At 47.0% G+C, this 20811-nt stretch overlaps 1 protein-coding gene across 3 annotated transcripts in view; it reads right to left on the bottom strand.

The window, feature by feature from the left end:
* Window positions 1–491: 491 nt before the first annotated feature.
* The window catches only part of srgap3 (SLIT-ROBO Rho GTPase activating protein 3), a 301988-nt gene continuing 281668 nt past the window's right edge, over window positions 492–20811 (bottom strand). For 2 of the 3 annotated variants that reach the window (XM_038810792.1, XM_038810793.1), the window contains exons 19-22: window positions 19017–19197; window positions 12319–12468; window positions 10916–11243; window positions 492–1897 (exon numbers count right to left, since the gene is read on the bottom strand). In XM_038810792.1, coding sequence (XP_038666720.1) covers window positions 1478–1897; window positions 10916–11243; window positions 12319–12468; window positions 19017–19197 — 1079 coding nt within the window. In that variant the 3' untranslated portion in view covers window positions 492–1477. Of the gene's footprint in view, window positions 1898–1994; window positions 4227–10915; window positions 11244–12318; window positions 12469–19016; window positions 19198–20811 lie in introns of those variants that run through there. The other variant, XM_038810794.1, reaches the window with a different exon arrangement.

Here is a 20811-nt window from a genome sequence, read left to right as displayed (position 1 = left end):
TCCACAGTCAAATTGCTCACCCGCATTCACTCACTATTGAGGAGAGAAGTTGAGTGAGATAGCGGAGGACTGCCGATCTGTCCCCAACAAGGGTAATGCCTTGGGGAGAGAAAGGACAAACCCAGACAAACTGAAAAATAAAAAACATGAATGCTGGATCTATCCCACCTGAATGAAAACACACAGACTTGAGGGGACTCCTGTTACATATATAATGTGGAGTCAGTCGCCAGCTAAAGATCACCCCCCCCCCCACTAACCCCCATCCGTACCAAGTTTGCCAACCTATAGCCTTAATACACCCAGTTATCTTGAGTTTGCAGAGGCAATATAGGCTGTCTCAACAACTGAAGGGGTGTACAGAAGATGCTCTGTCACCTTTCACCTTTGAGGGTACGTTTTCCATGTTGGATACATACAGCAGCTCACGTTAGCCATGCAGAACTATTAATCCACGGCTGCCCCCCCCCCCCCCCCCCCCTCACCCAAAACAGAAACATCCTCCCACTCCAGCAACAAAGACAAGAACCTTAATGACAATGTGCGTATGTCAGGAGAGATGATGAAATGTCACATTAAATGTCATGTAGTCCCTCTGCCTGTTTTAGTAACACTGTACATTGAAAACATTTTCTTACAAAAGGAATACTACATCGATTAATTGCTTCACAAAAAGAAGTAGGATAAGTTAAACTACATTATTTAACCACAGACTCTGCCTAATTTCCATATTATTGTTACGTTATACTGCATTAAGTACAACTGCATTATTTATTAATTGTTAAATCGGTAATACTGTGCTACAATATTTATACTCTCCCTCCGCTCATTACAAGCAGGGGGATCGAGGTTTTTGTCCTCTTATGTACAACGTCGATCCCAGGTGCAGGAGGAGTCGACCTGCGGCCTGAAACCTCGACTGCCGAATGAGTGGCTCCTGTCAGTGTTAAAGGCCAAACTCCTGGCAGATGAGGCTAATCTTGGTCAGTCAAAGCTCGACAGTTGGCTGAGACGACGCATACTCCTTTTTTCTTCTGGTCTGCTCTCCCCTTTTCTCTTTTTTTTTGTGTTGTTTCTTTCCTTCGCTCGCATGAACGCAACCTCTGCGTTTCCTTGTATTGCTTAGTTGGCAGCTCACCCGAGCCTGCTGAGGATGCGCAGAAGGGTCGTTATCTGAGGTAACCCTGAAATGAAGTCCTTTTTTTATATTATATATTTATATACATGGATATATTTCCAGTGCTGATTTGTTGCTACAGGCAACCCTGTTTCACTGGGAGAAATAACTGCTGCACATTTACTTCATTGTAATAATAAAAAGAAAGGGAATAAAGCAGTTCTAATCTTGGAAGGCTTCCTTCCTGCATTCAGGTAGTGCTCCAGACTTAGAACCAGGCCCGAGGCCTGAGATCTTCCCAGCAAAGTAGGCCCAAGTGGCCTCCTCTGTCACGGGTGTGGCGATCCCAGGCAAGTTATGTTACATGGTGCCCGACTTGTCTGATGTGCTGTTGGGAAATATCTTCTCAGTGGGAGTGACCGCTGGGCTCCCCATCCCAGAGCTGCTGCCACTGCTGCTGGAGCGGTGCTGGATCACAGGCCTGACAGGCCTCATCGGCGGGGGCCGGAGCTGGGAGCCCGCCAGCCTGGCCGACAGAGCTGGCTTGAAGGTGGTCATCATCTCGCTGGACGAGCTGGAGCTGCGCCTCATGGCTGCATCGGGGTCACGGATCATGATGGTGTGAAGCGGGCTGGGGGGTTCGGAGTTCACGGCCCCCGTTGGCGGGTTCTTCATCTGCTCCAGAGTGTCAAGCACCACATCGGGTGCCTGCTTCGCGGTATTCTGCCTCTCCAGTTCACGCAGCTCATTGAGGGCCGTGCTCATGGTCTTCTCAATATCCTGGCCAGAAACAAAACTGAAAATTATTCAGTAGCAGCACCAACAAAAGGAAATCACTCTCGAGTGCAGGAGAGAAAGTTAAGTTAGAAAAAATGGCTTCTTTTTCCCAAAACAAATTTTATTGCAAGTCTTTTGTTTACAGAAGTTTCTCAAGCATTACATTTGTCAAATACAGAATATAAAGTCCAAGGGACAAGATAACATGCAATAGCCAGTGAACCTTGTACAGTGACCTCCACCAACATCATCACGTGAGACTGATTCTAGGGAATGGTAGCAGGGTTGGGATTTACTGAGGTTGACAATCCTCCAAAATTTCCCTGGAGTGTCAAGACCCTTCTAGACACTGCTTATAGTAAATCCAGGAGAGAAAAATCATCAGGCCATTTAATAGAGTGTTATAAAAATATTAGAGATAGGGAGAAAAGGCTGTTTGGCCAAAAGCATCATTAATTTGTGTGTCGGAGAGTCTGTATCCAATCGGACATCTGTTCACGGTCCATGTGGCGCAGGTGGGTCGAGCACTGGGAGGATTGCTGTGTTGAGCTCCCAGTGGCGGCAATGTGGGGTGGGGTAATTGGAAGCAGATGGTCATCTGGAACCTATCAAACCAGAGTTGCCGTACCCAGGTTCACCATGGCATTTTCCCCACAGACTCAATGTCTGGTGGCTTTGTGCTGAAGCACAGCAACTGGTAAGGCTTGAGGGAGTTTCTGTAGGCCCCTGTCCAATGGAGCTAAGGCTACGTCGGGAATGATTCCGCTGACTGGCTAATCAGTGGCAGCAGGGTCGGTACAGGGACCGGACATCATACTTTCTGTCGGGCTCAGGCTGTGTGTTATTGTCAGATGTTTCATAGTAATTTGGCCCACGCCCACCACTGGGTAGGGTTTTTATCAATATCTTGGTGGGCTGCCTTTGAAGGCTGGCGTTGCAACAAAGAACAGGAGATTTTCTAAAGACAGCAGTTCAAGTAAACAAATTTGTAAAAAAAAAGTATATGGATGCACTCCTCCATGGGCAAAGGTATAGAATATAAAAGTAAAGATATAATGTTGGAATTGTATAAAACACTGGGAGGCCACAACTGGAGTAGTATGTGCAGTTCTGGTCACCACACCACAAGAGGGAGGTCATTGCTCTGGAGGGAGTGCAAAGAAGATTTACTAGAATGTTGCCAGGGCTGGAGAATTGTAGCTACGAGGATAGATCGGATAGTTTGGGGTTATTTTCCTTGGAACAAAGAAGGCTGAAGAGTGACTTGATTGAGGTGTCCAAAATTATGAGGGGTAATGATAGAGTGGACAGGATAAAATTGTTTCCCTTGGTGGAGAATTCTAGAACCAGGGAACATGAGTGGCAGAAGGTGTAGAGGGGACATGAGGAAGAACTTTCTTACACAGAGGATAGTGGGATTTGCTGCCCTAGATGGTGGCGGAGGCAGAGTCCCAAAACTCTTTTAAAAAGTACCTGGATCTGCACCTTAGGTGCTGTAAGTTACAGGGCTGTAGACCGGGTGCAGGAAGCTGGGATTGAAAAGGGTACCTGGGTATCCTCAGGCTGACATGGACAAGATGGGCCGAATGACCTCCTTCTGTGCTGTAACTTTTCTATTGTTCTATTAATCGTATTTGGGTCTGGAGGGACACTGTAGGAACTCTGAGGAAACCGTGTGTTGGGTCCAGTTTTATAGCATGCTGCATGTGTTTCATATGCAGCTTCAATTGTGTGCTGGGATCTGGCTCCATGTGTGTTGCCTATGGTGGGTATGCGTGCTATTTTTGATTATGTCAGATGCTGGATCTTGTTCCACATAAGCCATCCGTGCTTCCACTGGATGTGGGTACAGTTAGGGTCTAGGTCAGATTCAGTGTACGTTGGGTTTGGGTTGATTTAGTGTGTGTGTGTGTGATGGGGTTGTTCTGCCACGTGCCAGGTCTGTTTAGATCATGTGTCTGGATGGTGCCATGTGTAAAAAGCCTAGTTCCAATGTGGCCTGGTTCTGCACTGATGCATGCGGGGGCCTGTTCAAATCTGTGTAGCAGGCCTTGTTCCAAGCCTGGCATGCACTGTGTACCCTGCTTGGGTCAACCGCTATGCTGGGCCTGGCTTTGCAACACACTTTCTCAATAGGATGGGGATGTTGGACAAGATGCGACGGACTGTCCCTCTCTGCCCACCGCTTTTACTGAGCAAAAGTGCATTACATTTTGTACAACACCCATCTCTAATGTCATCAAGTTGCTTCTCAAAACTTCTCACTGTTCCCCTAAGCATCGCGTTCCATTCATGTGATGGTTGATTCTGATCCCTTTTCATTCAGGAGAGCCTGTAATAGTAACATGGAGAATTTAAGGGGTGGACAAAGGCAATGTACCTAATGAGTTACGGGTTACTACACCATGTGATGTATCACTTAACCCAATACATCAGGAAAGTCCAGTTTACATTGCATGCGGAGAAGTATTGTGGTTATGTCATTAGACTGATAATCCAGACGTACGAGTTCAAAGCCTACCACGGCAAATAGGGAATTCAGTTAATATATAAATTTGGAGCAGTAAACTGTCAGTTTTGTTGTAAAAAAGTTTAAAATAAAACATCTGATTCACTAATGTCCTTTAAGCAAGGTAATTTTTGTCCAGTCTAGCCTGTAAGTGACTCTAGATCCACATCAACATGGTTGAATTGTAAATGGTCTAGTGAGTCACTCAGTTAAGGGCGGTTAGGGATTAGTCTTGCCAACGAAGCCTAGTCTGTAAATGAAGAAACAAATTGTGGAGTTAGCCTAGTCAATCAGGGCAGCTCTACCATAATTGGTCTTCGCACTCTGGAACTAGAAGGGTAGAAGGAAAAAAACATGTTGAGGGTCCTGGAAGTGTGCAAAACAAATCCAGACTTCAGATAAGAACAGTGGAGCATCTCACCTCAGCACAGAGCCCATCACAAGCCTCAGGACAATCATTCACTCCTTTACCTTTGGCAAACGTTACATTCTTCATCACTTCCATCACCTGGGGCGGGATTCTCCCCTACCCGGAGGGGGGGTCCAGGCGCCAACCACTCCAGTGTCGGGCCTCCCCAGGAATTCTCCGCACCTTTAGGGGCCAAGCCCTCACATTGAGGGGCTAGGCCCGCGCCGGAGTGGTTGACGCAACGCCGACTGGCGGCAAAACCGGCGGCAACGGCCTTTGACGCCCGCCGGCCGGTGTCGGGGCTGGCCAAAAGGCCTTCGCCGGTTCGCGCATGCGCCGGTGCGTCAGCTGCCGCTGATGCCACCACCGGCGCATACGCGGTAGGGGGGGGGTTCTCTTCCGCCTCTGCCATGGTGAAGGCCGTGGCAGCGGCGGAAGAAAAGGAGTGCCCCCACGGCACTGGCCCGCCCGCCGATCGGTGGGCCCCAATCGCGGGCTTGGCCACTGTGGGGGCACCCCCCCAGGGTCCAATCGCCCTGTGCACCCCCCAGGACCCCGGGGGCCTGTTCGCGCCACCAATCCCCCCACCACCAGAGTTGTTTGAAACCACGGCGGCGGGAGAGGCCTCTCAGCGGCGTGACTTCGGCCCATCGCAGGCCGGAGAATCGCCGCAGGGGGCTCGCCAATCGGCGCGCTGCGATTCCCGCCCCCGCCAATTCCCGGGTGGCGGAGAATTCCGGCCTCAGTGGGGGCGGGATTTTCGCCGGTCCCGGGCGATTCTCCGACACTGCGGGGGGTCGGAAAATTTCGCTCCTGGTGTCAAACACTTCCAGGACAGGTACAGCACCAGATTAGATACAAAGTAAAGCTCCCTCTCCACTGTCCCCATCAAACACTCCCAGGACAGGTACAACACAAGGTTAGATACAGAGTAAAGCTCCCTCCACACTGAAATATTTTCTCTTCATCTACCCTATCCGTGCCATTATTATGAAAACATCAGTCAAGTCACTCCATTTACTTCTAAATTCGAGGGTATACAATCTTAGTTTGTGTAATTTCTTCTCGTCATTTAACCTCGGGAGGCCAGGTCTGATCCTATTAAATCTACACCGCACTCTTTCCAAGGCCAATATTATTCTTCTTGTGGTGTGGTGCCTATAACTGCTCACAATATTCCTGGTGATCTAAACAGGGCGTTGTGTAACTGAAGCATGACTTTGACCCCCTTGTTTTCTAGTCCCCTATGAAGTCCAGCATTCCATTAGCCTTCTGTCCTGAGGCTTGTGATGGGACTTCGATGTTGTGGCCATTTCAGAGACATGGATAGAGCAGGGACAGGAATGGTTGTTGCAGGTTCCGGGGTTTAGGTGTTTTAGTAAACTCAGAGAAGGGGGCAAAAGGGGAGGTGTGGCGCTGCTAGTCAAGGACAGTATTACGGTGGCGGAAAGGATGCTAGATGGGGACTCTTCTTCCGAGGTAGTATGGGCTGAGGTTAGAAACAGGAAAAGAGAGGTCACCCTGTTGGGAGTTTTCTACAGGCCACCTAATAGTTCTAGGGATGTAGAGGAAAGGATGGCGAAGATGATTCTGGAAAAGAGCGAAAGTAACAGGGTAGTTGTTATGGGAGAGTTTAACTTTCCAAATATTGACTGGAAAAGATATCGTTCGAGTACATTAGATGGGTCGTTCTTTGTACAATGTGTGCAGGAGGGTTTCCTGACACAATATGTTGACAGGCCAACAAGAGGCGAGGCCACATTGGATTTGGTTTTGGGTAATGAACCAGGCCAGGTGTTAGATCTGGAGGTAGGTGAGCACTTTGGAAACAGTGACCACAATTCGGTGACCTTTACGTTAGTGATGGAAAGGGATAAGTATACCCCGCAGGGCAAGAGTTATAGCTGGGGGAAGGGCAATTATGATGCCATTAGACATGACTTAGGATGTGTAGGTTGGAGAAGTAGGCTGCAAGGGTTGGGCACACTGGATATGTGGAGCTTGTTCAAGGAACAGCTATTGCATGTTCTTGATAAGTACGTACCAGTCAGGCAGGGAGGAAGGGGTCGAGCGAGGGAACCGTGGTTTACCAAAGAAGTGGAATCTCTCGTTAAGAGGAAGAAGGAGGCCTATGTGAAGATGAGGCGTGAAGTTTCAGTTGGGGCACTTGATAGTTACAAGGAAGTGAGGAAGGATCTAAAGAGAGAGCTAAGACGAGCAAGGAGGGGACATGAGAAGTCTTTGGCAGGTAGGATCAAGGAAAACCCAAAAGCTTTCTATAGGTATGTCAGGAATAAAAGAATGACTAGGGTAAGAGTAGGGCCAGTCAAGGACAGTGGTGGGAAGTTGTGTCTGGAGGCTGAGGAGATAAGCGAGATACTAAATGAATACTTTTCGTCAGTATTCACTCAGGAAAAAGATAATGTTGTGGAGGAGAATGCTGAGACCCAGGCTATTAGAATAGATGGCATTGAGGTGCGTAGGGAAGACGTGTTGGCAATTCTGGACAAGGTGAAAATAGATAAGTCCCCGGGGCCTGATGGGATTTATCCTAGGATTCTCTGGGAAGCCAGGGAAGAGATTGCTGAGCCTTTGGCTTTGATTTTTATGTCATCATTGGCTACAGGAATAGTACCAGAGGACTGGAGGATATCAAATGTGTTCCCTTTGTTCAAGAAGGGGAGTAGAGATAACCCCGGTAACTATAGGCCGGTGAGCCTCACGTCTGTTGTGGGTAAAGTCTTGGAGAGGATTATAAGAGATACGATTTATAATCATCTAGATAGGAATAATATGATTAGGGATAGTCAGCATGGTTTTGTGAAGGGTAGGTCATGCCTCACAAACCTTATCGAGTTCTTTGAGAAGGTGACTGAACAGGTAGACGAGGGTAGAGCAGTTGATGTGGTGTATATGGATTTCAGTAAAGCGTTTTATAATGTTCCCCACGGTCGGCTATTGCAGAAAATACAGAGGCTGGGGATTGAGGGTGATTTAGAGATGTGGATCAGAAATTGGCTAGTTGAAAGAAGACAGAGGGTGGTGGTTGATGGCAAATGTTCAGAATGGAGTTCAGTTACGAGTGGCGTACCACAAGGATCTGTTCTGGGGCCGTTGCTGTTTGTCATTTTTATAAATGACCTAGAGGAGGGCACAGAAGGTTGGGTGAGTAAATTTGCAGACGACACTAAAGTCGGTGGAGTTGTAGACAGTGTGGAAGGATGTTGCAGGTTACAGAGGGACATAGATAAGTTGCAGAGCTGGGCTGAGAGGTGGCAAATGGAGTTTAATGTAGAGAAGTGTGAGGTGATTCACTTTGGAAAGAATAACAGGAATGCGGAATATTTGGCTAATGGTAAAATTCTTAGCAGTGTGGATGAGCAGAGGGATCTCGGTGTCCATGTACATAGATCCCTGAAAGTTGCCACCCAGGTTGATAGGGTTGTGAAGAAGGCCTATGGTGTGTTGGCCTTTATTGGTAGAGGGATTGAGTTCCGGAGCCATGAGGTCATGTTGCAGCTGTACAAAACTCTGGTACGGCCGCATTTGGATTATTGCGTACAGTTCTGGTCGCCTCATTATAGGAAGGACGTGGAAGCTTTGGAACGGGTGCAGAGGAGATTTACCAGGATGTTGCCTGGTATGGAGGGAAAATTTTATGAGGAAAGGCTGATGGACTTGAGGTTGTTTTCGTTAGAGAGAAGAAGGTTAAGAGGTGACTTAATAGAGGCATACAAAATGATCAGAGGGTTAGATAGGGTGGACAGTGAGAGCCTTCTCCCGCGGATGGAGGTGGCTAGCACGAGGGGACATAGCCTTAAATTGAGGGGTAATAGATATAGGACAGAGGTCAGAGGTAGGTTTTTTACGCAAAGAGTGGTGAGGCCGTGGAATGCCCTACCTGCAACAGTAGTGAACTCGCCAACATTGAGGGCATTTAAAAGTTTATTGGATAAGCATATGGATGATAATGGCATAGTGTAGGTTAGATGGCCTTTAGTTTTTGACTTCCCATGTCGGTGCAACATCGTGGGCCGAAGGGCCTGTACTGCGCTGTATCATTCTATGTTCTTGATTATTTTATGTAAATGTTCATAGCATCATAATGATCTATGTATCAGGAACTCAAACCCCCTTACCTCATTTATTTAGTCTATTAATATTGCATTGTAATTTTATGCTTCCATCTACAATGCTGTGAACCTCATCATTGGCAAATTATATGGTATATGGCTTTGTATGTTATCACCCAAATCATTAATAAATAGTGAATAGTTGAAGTTCAGACACAGACCCTTGTGGGACTATTTTCCCAACTCTCTCCTGCCCTCAGTCAAATTACCCTCAATTCCATTAGCTTCAACTTTTGGTAATAGTCTCTGAGATCAGGCTTTCCTTTTATATATAAAACCTCCATAGACATTCCCCTGCTCACTACTTTACTCATCTCCTCAAAGCAGTCAAATGCATGCTGGCTGTCTGATCAGTTGAAGTTCTAAGCTTGAAACTATCTGGTCCTGGGTTATTTTCCACTCCGTAATGCCATTATTATCTTCATCACGGTTATCTTGCTTCTGTTATTTTTGCTGAGATCTTGACCCTGATTCATTTTTAGATTCCTGGTGATGTCTGGCACACTAGCCTCTTCCATAACTGTAAGTACTGACCGAACATAATCATTCCAAATGTCCGGCACTCCCTTATTATTGACGTCACCTTTATCAGTTTTTTAGGGCCTCACATTGCTCCTAATCACCTTTTGTTTCCTAATGTAATTTGAAACATTCTGTGTTGACTTTAATATTTCTTCCAAATTTATTTTCAAACTGTCTTTTGGATCACATTTTGTCAACCTTTACTATTCTTTGTATTCCTCCCTTTTGCCAGGATTTAAACTATTTTTTGCCGTTTTCTTTAAGTTTCATGTTGTCTCTTATCTCTCTATCTGTCCAAGATTGTTTTGTTTTTGCCAAGTAGAGCTCTTGCCCCGTAGAGGTATAACCAGATTTTGTATCACATAAATTCCTTTTTGAACATCTCCCACTGACCTTGTGATATTTTAGCCTTCAACATATTTGTCCAGTTTAATGTGGACAGTCTCTATCTCATCACATAGAAGGTAACCAGATCTAATTCTGGAACCTTGGTAGCTGTTTCACATTTCTTCCTTTCAAACAGTGTTGGACTAAATGATCATTACTGGAAAAATATTCACACTCTATGAGGCTGTTTACTAAATTTGGCTCAATACTCATTACTCAAGTTAGCATACTTGCTGTTATAGGATATTTGATACAGTAAACAGCACTGGACACAAGAAATTTACTACCTTTCTGACATTATGTGTTCATCTGTTTATCTAAATGTCCCAACTAATCCCAAATTGCTTTTGTTATGTACTTACCTAATCTCAGCATTTATACATTCTACTAGCTATGCACAATTTCCATTACAATTGTAAATCTTTTACTATTTTGTTAATTCTATCCATATAGTGAACAGTAAAGCTCCCTTTACACTGTCCCCATCAAACACTCCCAACACAGGTACAGCACGGGGTTAGATACAGAGTAAAGCTCCCTTTACACTGTCCCTATCAAACACTCCCAACACAAGTACAGTACAGATTATATACAGAGTAAAGCTCCTTCTACATTGTCCCTATCCATCAAACACTCGCAGCACAGGTTATCTAAAGAGTAAAGCTCCCTCTACAATATCCCATAAAATGCTTCCAAGGAAAAAATTGCAAAGTTAAATAGATTAAAGCTCATTTTAAACTGTCAAAAAGTCCCAGGTCAAGTAAGGAAAAGTAAAATATAGAGTAAAGCTGTCTCTGTACAAATATAGCTATATATCCTAGCCTCAATTCAGAACAGTGCCTACTGTGACATTGCCATTTCCCACACCCACTACCCTGGACTCTGAGTGAGATTGCTATCTCATTCTGGATTAGGGGCAGTTGTGAGTCCTGGAACCATCGCATTGCCCCAATTTAGCTCACTTAGGATCCACATGACCAGAAGAGAGCCCTGTGATGTCTCTATGATGGTGTGTTCACCTGCCACACATTGCAGCCTCTCAGCTATGGAGACCTCATTACCTCAGCCAGTGCTTCCGTCTCCAGAGCCTTGTGATCTCCGAGACTGCTGTGTCGAGTGGACAGAGATGTTTGCCTCATGGGATGGCCATCCCCAAGGTTCTTCCGATCCGGGTAATTGATGCTGCCGGCACTCCCGAATGTGGCCAACCGCCTTTTCTCTGGGCTCTCCATCCGGCCCCGGCTGACAGTGATTTTATGGGGGCTGCTGGGACATGCTGCAGCCCGTGGAGGGGTGTCAATACCTGGGCCTGACCCTCTGACTGGGCTGTGTGCGTCGCCACCACTGCGACGTCGCTGAATCGCAGCACCGTCGGACCTCAACCGTACCCTAAAAGAAATAAAGAATCTACATTTATTTTGCATTTTCACAACTCAGTACATCCCAAAGAGCTTTGCAGCAAATCAGCTACTTTGAAGTGCGCTCACTGTTGTAGCATGGGAAATGCAACAGTCAATGCACAGCAGGCTCCCAGAGCAGCAATTTGATCACAATAAAGTGATGATGTTCACTCGGGAGTAAACATTTTCAAGGACTCCAGGAGACCTCCACTCTCCTTTGAAAGGGCTACCCAGGATTTTCCATATACCCCTGAAGAGGGGAACAAGATTGACCATTCCATCAGAAAGATGACACTTCTGACAGTGCAGCATTCCCTCACTCCTCCACAGGGGAGTCAGCCCAGATTCTGTGCTCAGGTGTCGGGAGCGGGGCTTCTTTCTGACTCTGGGACAAGACTGTTACCCACTGAGCCATTAGATTTCCTCAGGTCCCCACGATGATGGGGATAGCCAGTCATTCTGTCAATCATGTACTTAGCCCAGAAACCAGCCTCTGACAGTCAAACAAATTCTCAGTTATCGGAGTATGATTTAATTTCAAAAACAATCTATTCTTTCTCTGATCCCCCAAATGGCTGTTCCTCATGTGCCAATCCAGGCAGTGAGTATTGGTCAGTGATTTCAGTCTAAGGCATCATGGATGAGCCTGATCAGGAGGCAACATCGCTGAATGGTGCCCAAGAGGCATAGATGATTCTCTCTCCACTGGCCAGGGGCACTGAGTCTAAAGTAAAAACAAAACCTCTGGAAAAACTCAGCATTTTCTGTTTTTAACTTCCGATTTACAGCATCCATAATATTTTGCTTTGATTTCAGTGGCACTGAGGCTAACTTTAGCGCCCTACAGCTGTACCAAGGGTCCAAGCCACAATCATGCAGTCTTTATTATCACAGTGTGCATTATTGGAGCCACAGGACTCAAGCTCTAGAATGCTGAATTTCTCCTCCCATCACAGAAATCTCTCAATTATTCAATCAGACAGAACACCAAGCTCCTGTAAGAACCTTTCATCGAACTGGCACAGTGCCTTCGCTCCTTATACCCCGGGCAAAGAAGCCTGTACCTGCCCAGGATCCCTCCAAAGGAAAACTCCGGCAAGTGGTCAGATGGCGATTGGAGATCATTCTTCGATGAGGCCTTATCATCCAGAAGAGGGCCACTGCTGGCCTCGCTGTCTGCTTTCTGGCTCAGGCTGTCTGAGAAGGCATCGTCCCTGGTCACAGAAAACAAAGGTCATTTACTGCTTGACATGAAACAAAAAACAAATTTGCATTGATACCGTGTCTTTCATGACGTCTCAAAGCCCTTTACAAGCAATGGAGTGCTTACTTGTTTGAGCATTGTTGTAATATCAGAGACAGAGCAGCAAATTTATACACAGCAAGTTCCACAGTGTTTTATATGGGCGGCGCGGTAGCACACTAGTTAACACTGTTGCTTCACAGTGCTAGGGACCCAGGTTCAATTCCCGACATGGGTCACTGTGTGGAGCCTGTATGTTCTCCCCATGTCTGCGTGGGTTTCCTCCGGGTGCTCCGGTTTCCTCCCACAAGTCCCAAAAGACTTGCTTGTTAGGTAAATTGGCCATTCTGAATTCTCCCTCAGTGTACCTGAAAAAGGGGCCGCAGTGTGGCGACCAGGGATTTTCACAGCAACCTCTTTGAAGTGTTAATGTAAGCTTACTTGTGAGACTAATAAAGATTATTATTATAATAATTAGACTATCTGTTTTAGTGTTAGTTCAGGGATGAATATTGTCCAAGTCAGTAGGGAGAGCCCTCTGCATTTGAAATAGGACTGTGGGGTCTTTGAGAGGGCAAACAGGTCTCAGTTTAATGTCTTACACCTCCAACAATGCAGCACTCACTCAGCGCTACATTGGGGTTTCAGCTTCGATGTGGCCAGGTCTCTGGAGTGATTTTCAAATCTCGCAGCCTTCTGACTCCAAGGTGAGTATGTTACCCACAGTGCCATAGCCGGCACCCGGGTATTATACAACAATGTCGCTTACTGCCTTACTTGGAAGGCCTGAGCTGCCAGATAGCTATTTGAAAGCGGATTCTGGACTGACATCATGGAGGATTAATCAGAGAGAAATGCAGAATATAACAGATATAAGGGGCAAAATTCTCCGACCCCCCTCAGGGTCGGAGAATCGCCCGGGACCCGCGAAAAACCTGCCCCCGCCGTGGCCGGAATTCTACGCCACCCGGGAATTGGTGGGGGCGGGAATCACGCCCCCCCGATCGGCGTGCCCTCTGCGCCAATCGGCGAGCCCCCTGCGGCCGAAGTCCCGCCGCTGAGAGGACTCTCCCGCCGGCGTGGTTTGAAACACCTCTGGTGGGGGCGGGATCGGCGGCGCGAGCGGGCCCCGGGGGGGGGGGGGGGGGGGGGGGGGGCGCGGGGCGATCGGACCTCGGGGGGTTCTCCCACGGTGGCCAGGCCCACGATCGGGGCGCACCGATCGGCGGGCGGGCCAGTGCCGTGGGGGAACTCTTTTTCTTCCGCCGCCGCCATGGCCTCCACCATGGCGGAGGCGGAAGAGAATCCCCCAGCGCGCATGCGCCGGTGATGACGTCAGCAGCAGCTGACGCACCGGCGCATGCGCGAACCGGCGAAGGCCTTTCAGACAGCCCCGGCGCCGGGCGTCAAAGGCCTTTGTGCCGGTTTTGGCACCAGTCGGCGTGGTGCCAACCACTCCGGCGCGGGCCTAGCCCCTCAATGTGAGGGCTTGGCCCCTAAAGGTGCAGAGAATTCCGCACCTTTGGGGAGGCCCGACGCCGGAGTGGTTGGCGCCACTCCGCTACGCCGGGACCCACTGCCCCGCCGGGTAGGGAAGAATCCCGCCCAAGGTTAAGAAGAGAGAGAGGAGAGAGAGAGAGAGCACCTCTGATGTGAAAATGTACTTGTGGGAATTCAGGTCCTTGCTGCCCGGAACATGAATGCCTGTGATTTCCAAAGCTATTTTCCATGGACAAGAAGCAAAGCATATTTCATCATGGGGCTCACAGGATCAGACAATAGAATCATAGATCATCATAGAATCATCATAGAATTTAGAGTGCAGACGGAGGCCATTCGGCCTATCGAGTCTGCACTGGCTCTTGGAAGGCACACCCTACTTAAGCCCACACCTCCACCCTATCCCCGTAACCCAGCAACCCCATCTAACCTCAGAGCAATTTGGCATGGCCAATCCACCTGACCTGCACATCTTTGGACTGTGGGAGGAAACCGGAACACCCGGAGGAAACCCACACAGACATGGCGGGAACGTGCAGACTCCTCACAGACAGTGACCAAGCGGGAATTGAACCTGGGACCCTGGCTTTGTGAAGCCATAGTGCTACCCTCTATGCTACCATGCTGCCCTAGTTGTGGGTTTTTGTGTTCCTCTGTAATAGTATCCCTAGATTGCAAGATAACCAGATCATACTGGTTAATTTTAATCTACAGCACATCCAGAGGAGTCAGATTCCTTCAATGCAAATCTACAGCAGAAACCAGCCAGCAATCACATCAGTCTCATTAGAGCATTTCCTTTAAAAACATGCTCAATTTTATGCTCAGCCAACCCTCTCAAATAACTGTTGCATTAAACTGTCAGCATCAACCACTCTCAGAACAAGTACAGCTTTAGGTTAGATAAACTCCCTCTACGCTGCCCCCATCGAGAACTCCCAGGACAGGTACAGCATGGGATACAGAGTAAACTCCCTCTACACCAGGGGTGGGCAAACTTTTCCGTGCAAGGGCCACATTCAGAAATTCACAATTTTAAAGGGCCGCATAGTATATTAATTAATAGTCCCGGTTGTAACCAATTAGCGTGCGGCATATACCTCAGCGCTTCCCCCGGCGGCATCCTGCCTTTAGCCCTCTTTTTCTCTACTTTTCAAAAATGGCGTTTCACCCGGTTATGATTCTGGGCGCCTCATATAGAACATAGAACAGTACAGCACAGAACAGGATCTTCGGCCCTCGATGTTGTGCCGAGCAATGATAACCCTACTCAAGTCAACGTATCCACCCTATACCAGTAACCCAACAGGCCCCCCCCCCCCCAATTAACCTTTTTTTTAAATTAAAAAAAAAATTTTTTTTTATGACTTGATCTTGGTGGGCCGCATAAAGACCTTTGGCGGGCCGCATGCGGCCCGCGGGCCGTAGTTGCCCACCCCTGCTCTACACTATCTCCATCAAACACTCCTAGGACAGGTACAACACAGGATTAGATACACAATAAAGCTCCCTTTAAACTGTTTCATCTTTCACATCAATTGAAAGTGAATTTCAGCTGGATACATCAATCATTCCGAGCTGTGGATGCTGAGTTACATATTTAAGAGGTTGATAGATTTTTGGTTACTTCGGGAATTGAGGGATATGCGAATGATGAAAGGTGGAGGCGAGATAGATCATCAGACGTGGTCTGGTCACATGGGAAAGAAGAATTGAAAGGCTAAATGCCCTACTCCTGCTCCTATTGATTATTTCTGATGTTCTTATAAAGGGATGTAGAGGAAAGTGCAAAATAGATTCATAAGGATGATACGGGATCTGAGGACATATTTAACAGGAAAGACTGAACAATGCCTTTTTGTCTGGAAGTGAGTTGGCTGTGGGCTGACCTGATAAGAGTCTTTATGATAACAAGTGAGTTTGATGGGGGAGACATAGATAAAATGTTTCCATGTGAAGGCGTGCCCAAAGGTAAAGATCATAAATACAAAGTAGTCACTAATAGGGTATTCAGGAGTATGATTTTTTTTTAATCCAGAGAGTGGTAAAAATGTGGAAGTTGCCACAAGGGGTAATTGAGGCAAACTGCATCAATGTATTTAAGTAGAAGTCAGGTAAACATGACTGAGAATGGAACAAATTTAACCGGATACTGAAAGAATCTTGTGGAGGAAAGAAGCTTGTGTGAAGCATAAAGGCCAGCATTGATTAATTGGGTCAAAGGGCCTGTTTCTTTGCTGTGAACTGTTGACGGGCAACTTTTAAATGGGTAAATGTTTGGGAAATCAGAAGTTCAAAGGGATTTGGGAGTCCTTGTTCAAGATTCTCTTAAGGTTAACATGCAAGTTCAGTCAGCAGTTAGGAAGGCAATGTCAGTATTCATGTCGAGAGGCTAGTATACAAGTGCAGGGATATACATCTGAGGCTGTATAATACTCAGATAGAATTTGCAGTGCAGAAGGGGCCATTCGGCCCATCGGGTCTGCACTGGCTCTTGGAAAGAGCACCCTACCCAAGGTCAACACCTCCACCCTATCCCCATAACCCAGTAACCCCACCCAACACTAAGGGCAATTTTGGACATTAAAGGCAATTTGTCATGGCCAATCCACCTAACCTGCACATCTTTGGACTGTGGGAGGAAACCGGAGCACCCGGAGGAAACCCACGCACACACGGGGAGGATGTGCAGACTCCGCACAGACAGTGACCCAAGCCGGAATCCAACCTGGGACCTTGGAGCTGTGAAGCAATTGTGCTATCCACAATGCTACCGTGCTGCCCTAATCAGACCCCATTTGGAGTGTGGGGGGCAGTTTTGAGCCCCGTATCTAAAAAAATGTGCTGGCCTTGAAAGGATCCAGAGGAGGTTCACAAGAATGATCCCTGGAATGAAGAGTTTGTCGTATGAGGAACGGTTGAGGACTCTGGGTCTGTACTCGTTGGGAGTTTAGAAGGATGAGGGGAGATTTTATTGAAACTTACAGGATACTGCGAGGCCTGGATGTAGTGGCTGTGGAGAGGATGTTTCCACTAATAGGAAAACCTAGAACCACAGGGCACAATCTCAGACCAAAGGGACAATCCTTTAAAACAGTGATGAGGAGGAATTTCTTTAGCCAGAGGATGGTGAATCTTTGGAACTGTATGCTGCAGAAGGCTTTGGAGGCCAAATCACTGAGTGTCTTTAAGACAGAGATAGATAGGTTCTTAATTAATAAGGGGATCAGGTGTTCTGGGGAAAAGGCAGGAGAATGGTGATGAAAAAAATATCAGCCTTGATTGAATAGTGGAGTGGATTCGATGGGTCGAGTGGCCTGATTCTGCTGTTATGTCTCATGGTTTTAGGATAGTGAGTGGGCCGCATGAGTGGCCCTCCTTCATCTCAGTGGGCTGCAAGATTGACATCAGGCTTCTTCACTAACCATGACCCCACGAGTAAAATTGAAAATGTTTAATACACGCTGAATATTTCATACAGTTATAGAAAATGCTTAATCATTTACATATTAATAGAATTCTCATCAACTTCAAATGGTAAAAACAAAATAAGCATTTAAACTTTGGACACTCGGCTCTCACAGTCAATGTTGTGAGCAATCAGCACGCACCTCACAACATTTGCTCGTGCTTTACGTGCCTATCACTTCAGTCATACCGATAGGAAAAAAATAATGCAGACAGAAATCAGCGGAATGTGGCAACTCTGAGCATGGGCAATAGGCAACAAAATGTCTCGTGGGCTGCACTTAGAATCCAGATGGGCTGCATGTGGCCCCCGGGCTGCAGGTTGCCTACCACTGCTGTAGACTATGTGGAATTTTGCACACTGCACCCATTAAACAGTCTCAAGGCGGGTACAATATGGGTTAGTTGCAGAGTAAAGCTCATCTATTCCATGTCAACAGCGTATCTCAGCCGTAATCTAAGGACAGTGTCTACTGACTATTCTATTGTGACAGTTTCCAATTCCTACATCAATCAGACTGTACCTTGCCTGAGCAAGTTTGTCAATTGATGAAACATACACCACAATATTGCCGATGTGTGCTGTAGAACCATGCCCATACACGACTGGGTTAAGACCAGTCACGCCCATCTCACTGAGGAGACATAGCTGGGTAGAGCAGTCTTTCAACCCAGCTGCCTGGGCTGGATTTAACTGCAGCTGGAAGGTTCGGGATGGAACTTCCATAAGACCATCAGATGTAGGAGCAGAAGTCAACCATTCAGCCTACTGAGTCTGCTCCACCGTTCAATCCGTTCATGACTAATCTTATATAATCCTCAAATCCACTTTCCCACTGTATCCCCATATCCTTTGATCCCTTACTGATTAACCCATAGAGTTTACATATAATTTACAGTGCAGAAGGAGGCCATTCGGCCCATCGAGTCAGCACTCGCTCTTGGAAAGAGCACCCTACCCAAGGTCAACACCTCCACCCTATCCCCATAACCCAGTAACCCCACCTAACACTAAGGGCAATTTTGGACACTAAGGGCAATTTATCATGGCCAATGCACCTAACCTGCACGTCTTTGGACTGTGGGAGGAAACCGGAGCACCCGGAGGAAACCCACGCCACATGGGGAGGATGTGCAGACTCCGCACAAACAGTGACCCAAGCCGGAATCGAATCTGGGACCCTGGAGCTGTGAAGCAATTATGCTATCCACAATGCCACCGTGCTGCCCATAAGTTCAACCAACTTGTCACTCAAACTTTCAATCCATTAGGTCATGTCTGTGGGACTTCCACAGATCCACCCCCTAAATTATGGCAAGAAATTGGGAGGAATCCCTTCACGCAAATCCGACCCCCTATCAACAAGCTAGTACTTGGTGGGGTTTAAAAAAAACATGAATTAAAGGTGGCGAATCGTAACGGTGTGGGAGCAATGCTTTTGAAAGCAAGACAAATCGTCCCCTTGAATTTTAGGAGCCAGGCCTTACCAGGTGATGCCTATTTAGAGGCAAGATTAAGGTTCCCAAACAGTCAGTCACACACACACTCACATGTCCTGAACGACGATGTACTGATGGGGTATCAGACCATCCAATCCATTGTGCCGTCCCTCCCACCAATCCTCGGACGCACGGTGGTACAGCAGAAGAGAGGCTCCTTTTTTAAACGACAGTTCCCGGGGCGATCGACCAACGTAGTCAAACTTAGCGATGGCTTCAATCTGCTCCATCTCTGCAAAGGGTGAAGAGATCCGCAGTGCGGTGAGTTAGCGATGGGTTGTGCAGCAAAAAACTGGTCACACATCCTGGATTTTTCAGGGAGGGGGCTGGATTTGCTCATCATCATCAGGATGAAGAAAAGGGGGAGGGACACGTTAAGAATAATACCTTGTTGTGCGCGGTTTGTAGTTTATTGTCCATCCGTCATAGACTCTTACAGCAGAGAAGGAGACCATTCAACCCAACTCGACCCTGCTCATGGCTCAGAATGCTGGACATTTTTCTTTCAGAATATTTATCCAATTCCCTTTCGAATTTGCTTCCACCACCCTATCAGGCAGCGCATTTCACGCCACAAGACAAAAAACCTCAATTTCACCTCACCTTGCCAATCATTAGAAATTTGCATTCTCTTGAAGGAGATGCCTTGGCTTTGTTGCCAGTTTTAGCCAGCTCTGCGCTCACACAAAGAAATACTGGGTTCTAAGTGCCCCAGGGCTCATGGAGCAAATTAACTGCCCTGTACGGCATTGATGTGCCAACCGTGGCTCAGTTGGGAGCACTGTTTGCTCGGTGTCTGAAGGTTGTGGCTTCAAGTTCCCACTCCAGGAGCTGAGCTTAAAAAGAAAATCAGAGCTGACACTCGAGTGCAGCAGTAAAGTGAGTTGGTTGTTTGCTGCATATTTGGACATGATACTTTAAAAAAATGATTTATTCGATCATGTAATATGGGCATTGCTGGCTAGGCCAGACGAGATGTTGAACTGAGGCCCTGTCTGCTCGTTGAGATGGATGGGAAAGATCACATGGTGTTACTTTGAAGAAAAGCAGGCGAGTTATTTCTGGCGCTTTAGCCAATATTTATCCCTCAATCAACAGCACACAAACTGATCATCATTGGTTATTATCACATTGCTGTTTCTACAGTCTGGTTGTTGGCAGCCACATTTCCTAAATTACAACTGTGACAACACTTTAAAAAAAACACTTAATTGACTGCAAAGTGTTTTGGGTTATCCCGAGATCAAGATTGTTGCTACATATAGTTTTTATTTTCTCTTTTAAAAAAAATTTTTTTTTTTTTTAATTTTTATAAATTTAGAGTGCCCAAATCATTTTTTCCAATTAAGGGGCAATTTAGCGTGGCCAATCCACCTATCCTGCACATCTTTTGGGTTGTGGGGGTGAAACCCACGCAAACACGGGGAGAATGTGCAAACTCCACACGGACAGTGGCCCAGGGCCTGGATTCGAACCCGGGTCCTCAGCGCCGTAGGCAGCCATGCTAACCACTGTGCCACCGTGCTGCCCGTTTTTATTTTCTCTTTAAACTTCTGTCTTGACCCAAGCTGAGTTTGCTGATGTTAGCTTTGTCCGGGTGAGCTCAATATCATTGGCCTTCCCTCCACCCTCCACCAAGGGTGGGTGGGAGATTTATATCAACATCTTACATTTATATAGCACCTAACATGGTAAAACATCCCAAGGTGCCTCACAGAAGCAACTATCAGACAGAATTGTCAGCGCCAAGTTAGGACAGGTGATTGAGAGCTTGTCAAAATGGCGGTTCTCGGCAGCACAGTGGCACAGTGGTTAGCACTGACGCCGCATGGCGCCAAGGTCCCAG

Source organism: Scyliorhinus canicula, chromosome 11 (genome assembly GCF_902713615.1).
Source record: "Scyliorhinus canicula chromosome 11, sScyCan1.1, whole genome shotgun sequence".
Classification (NCBI taxonomy): Eukaryota; Metazoa; Chordata; class Chondrichthyes; order Carcharhiniformes; family Scyliorhinidae; genus Scyliorhinus; species Scyliorhinus canicula.
This window is presented reverse-complemented; position numbering and strand designations above follow the sequence as displayed.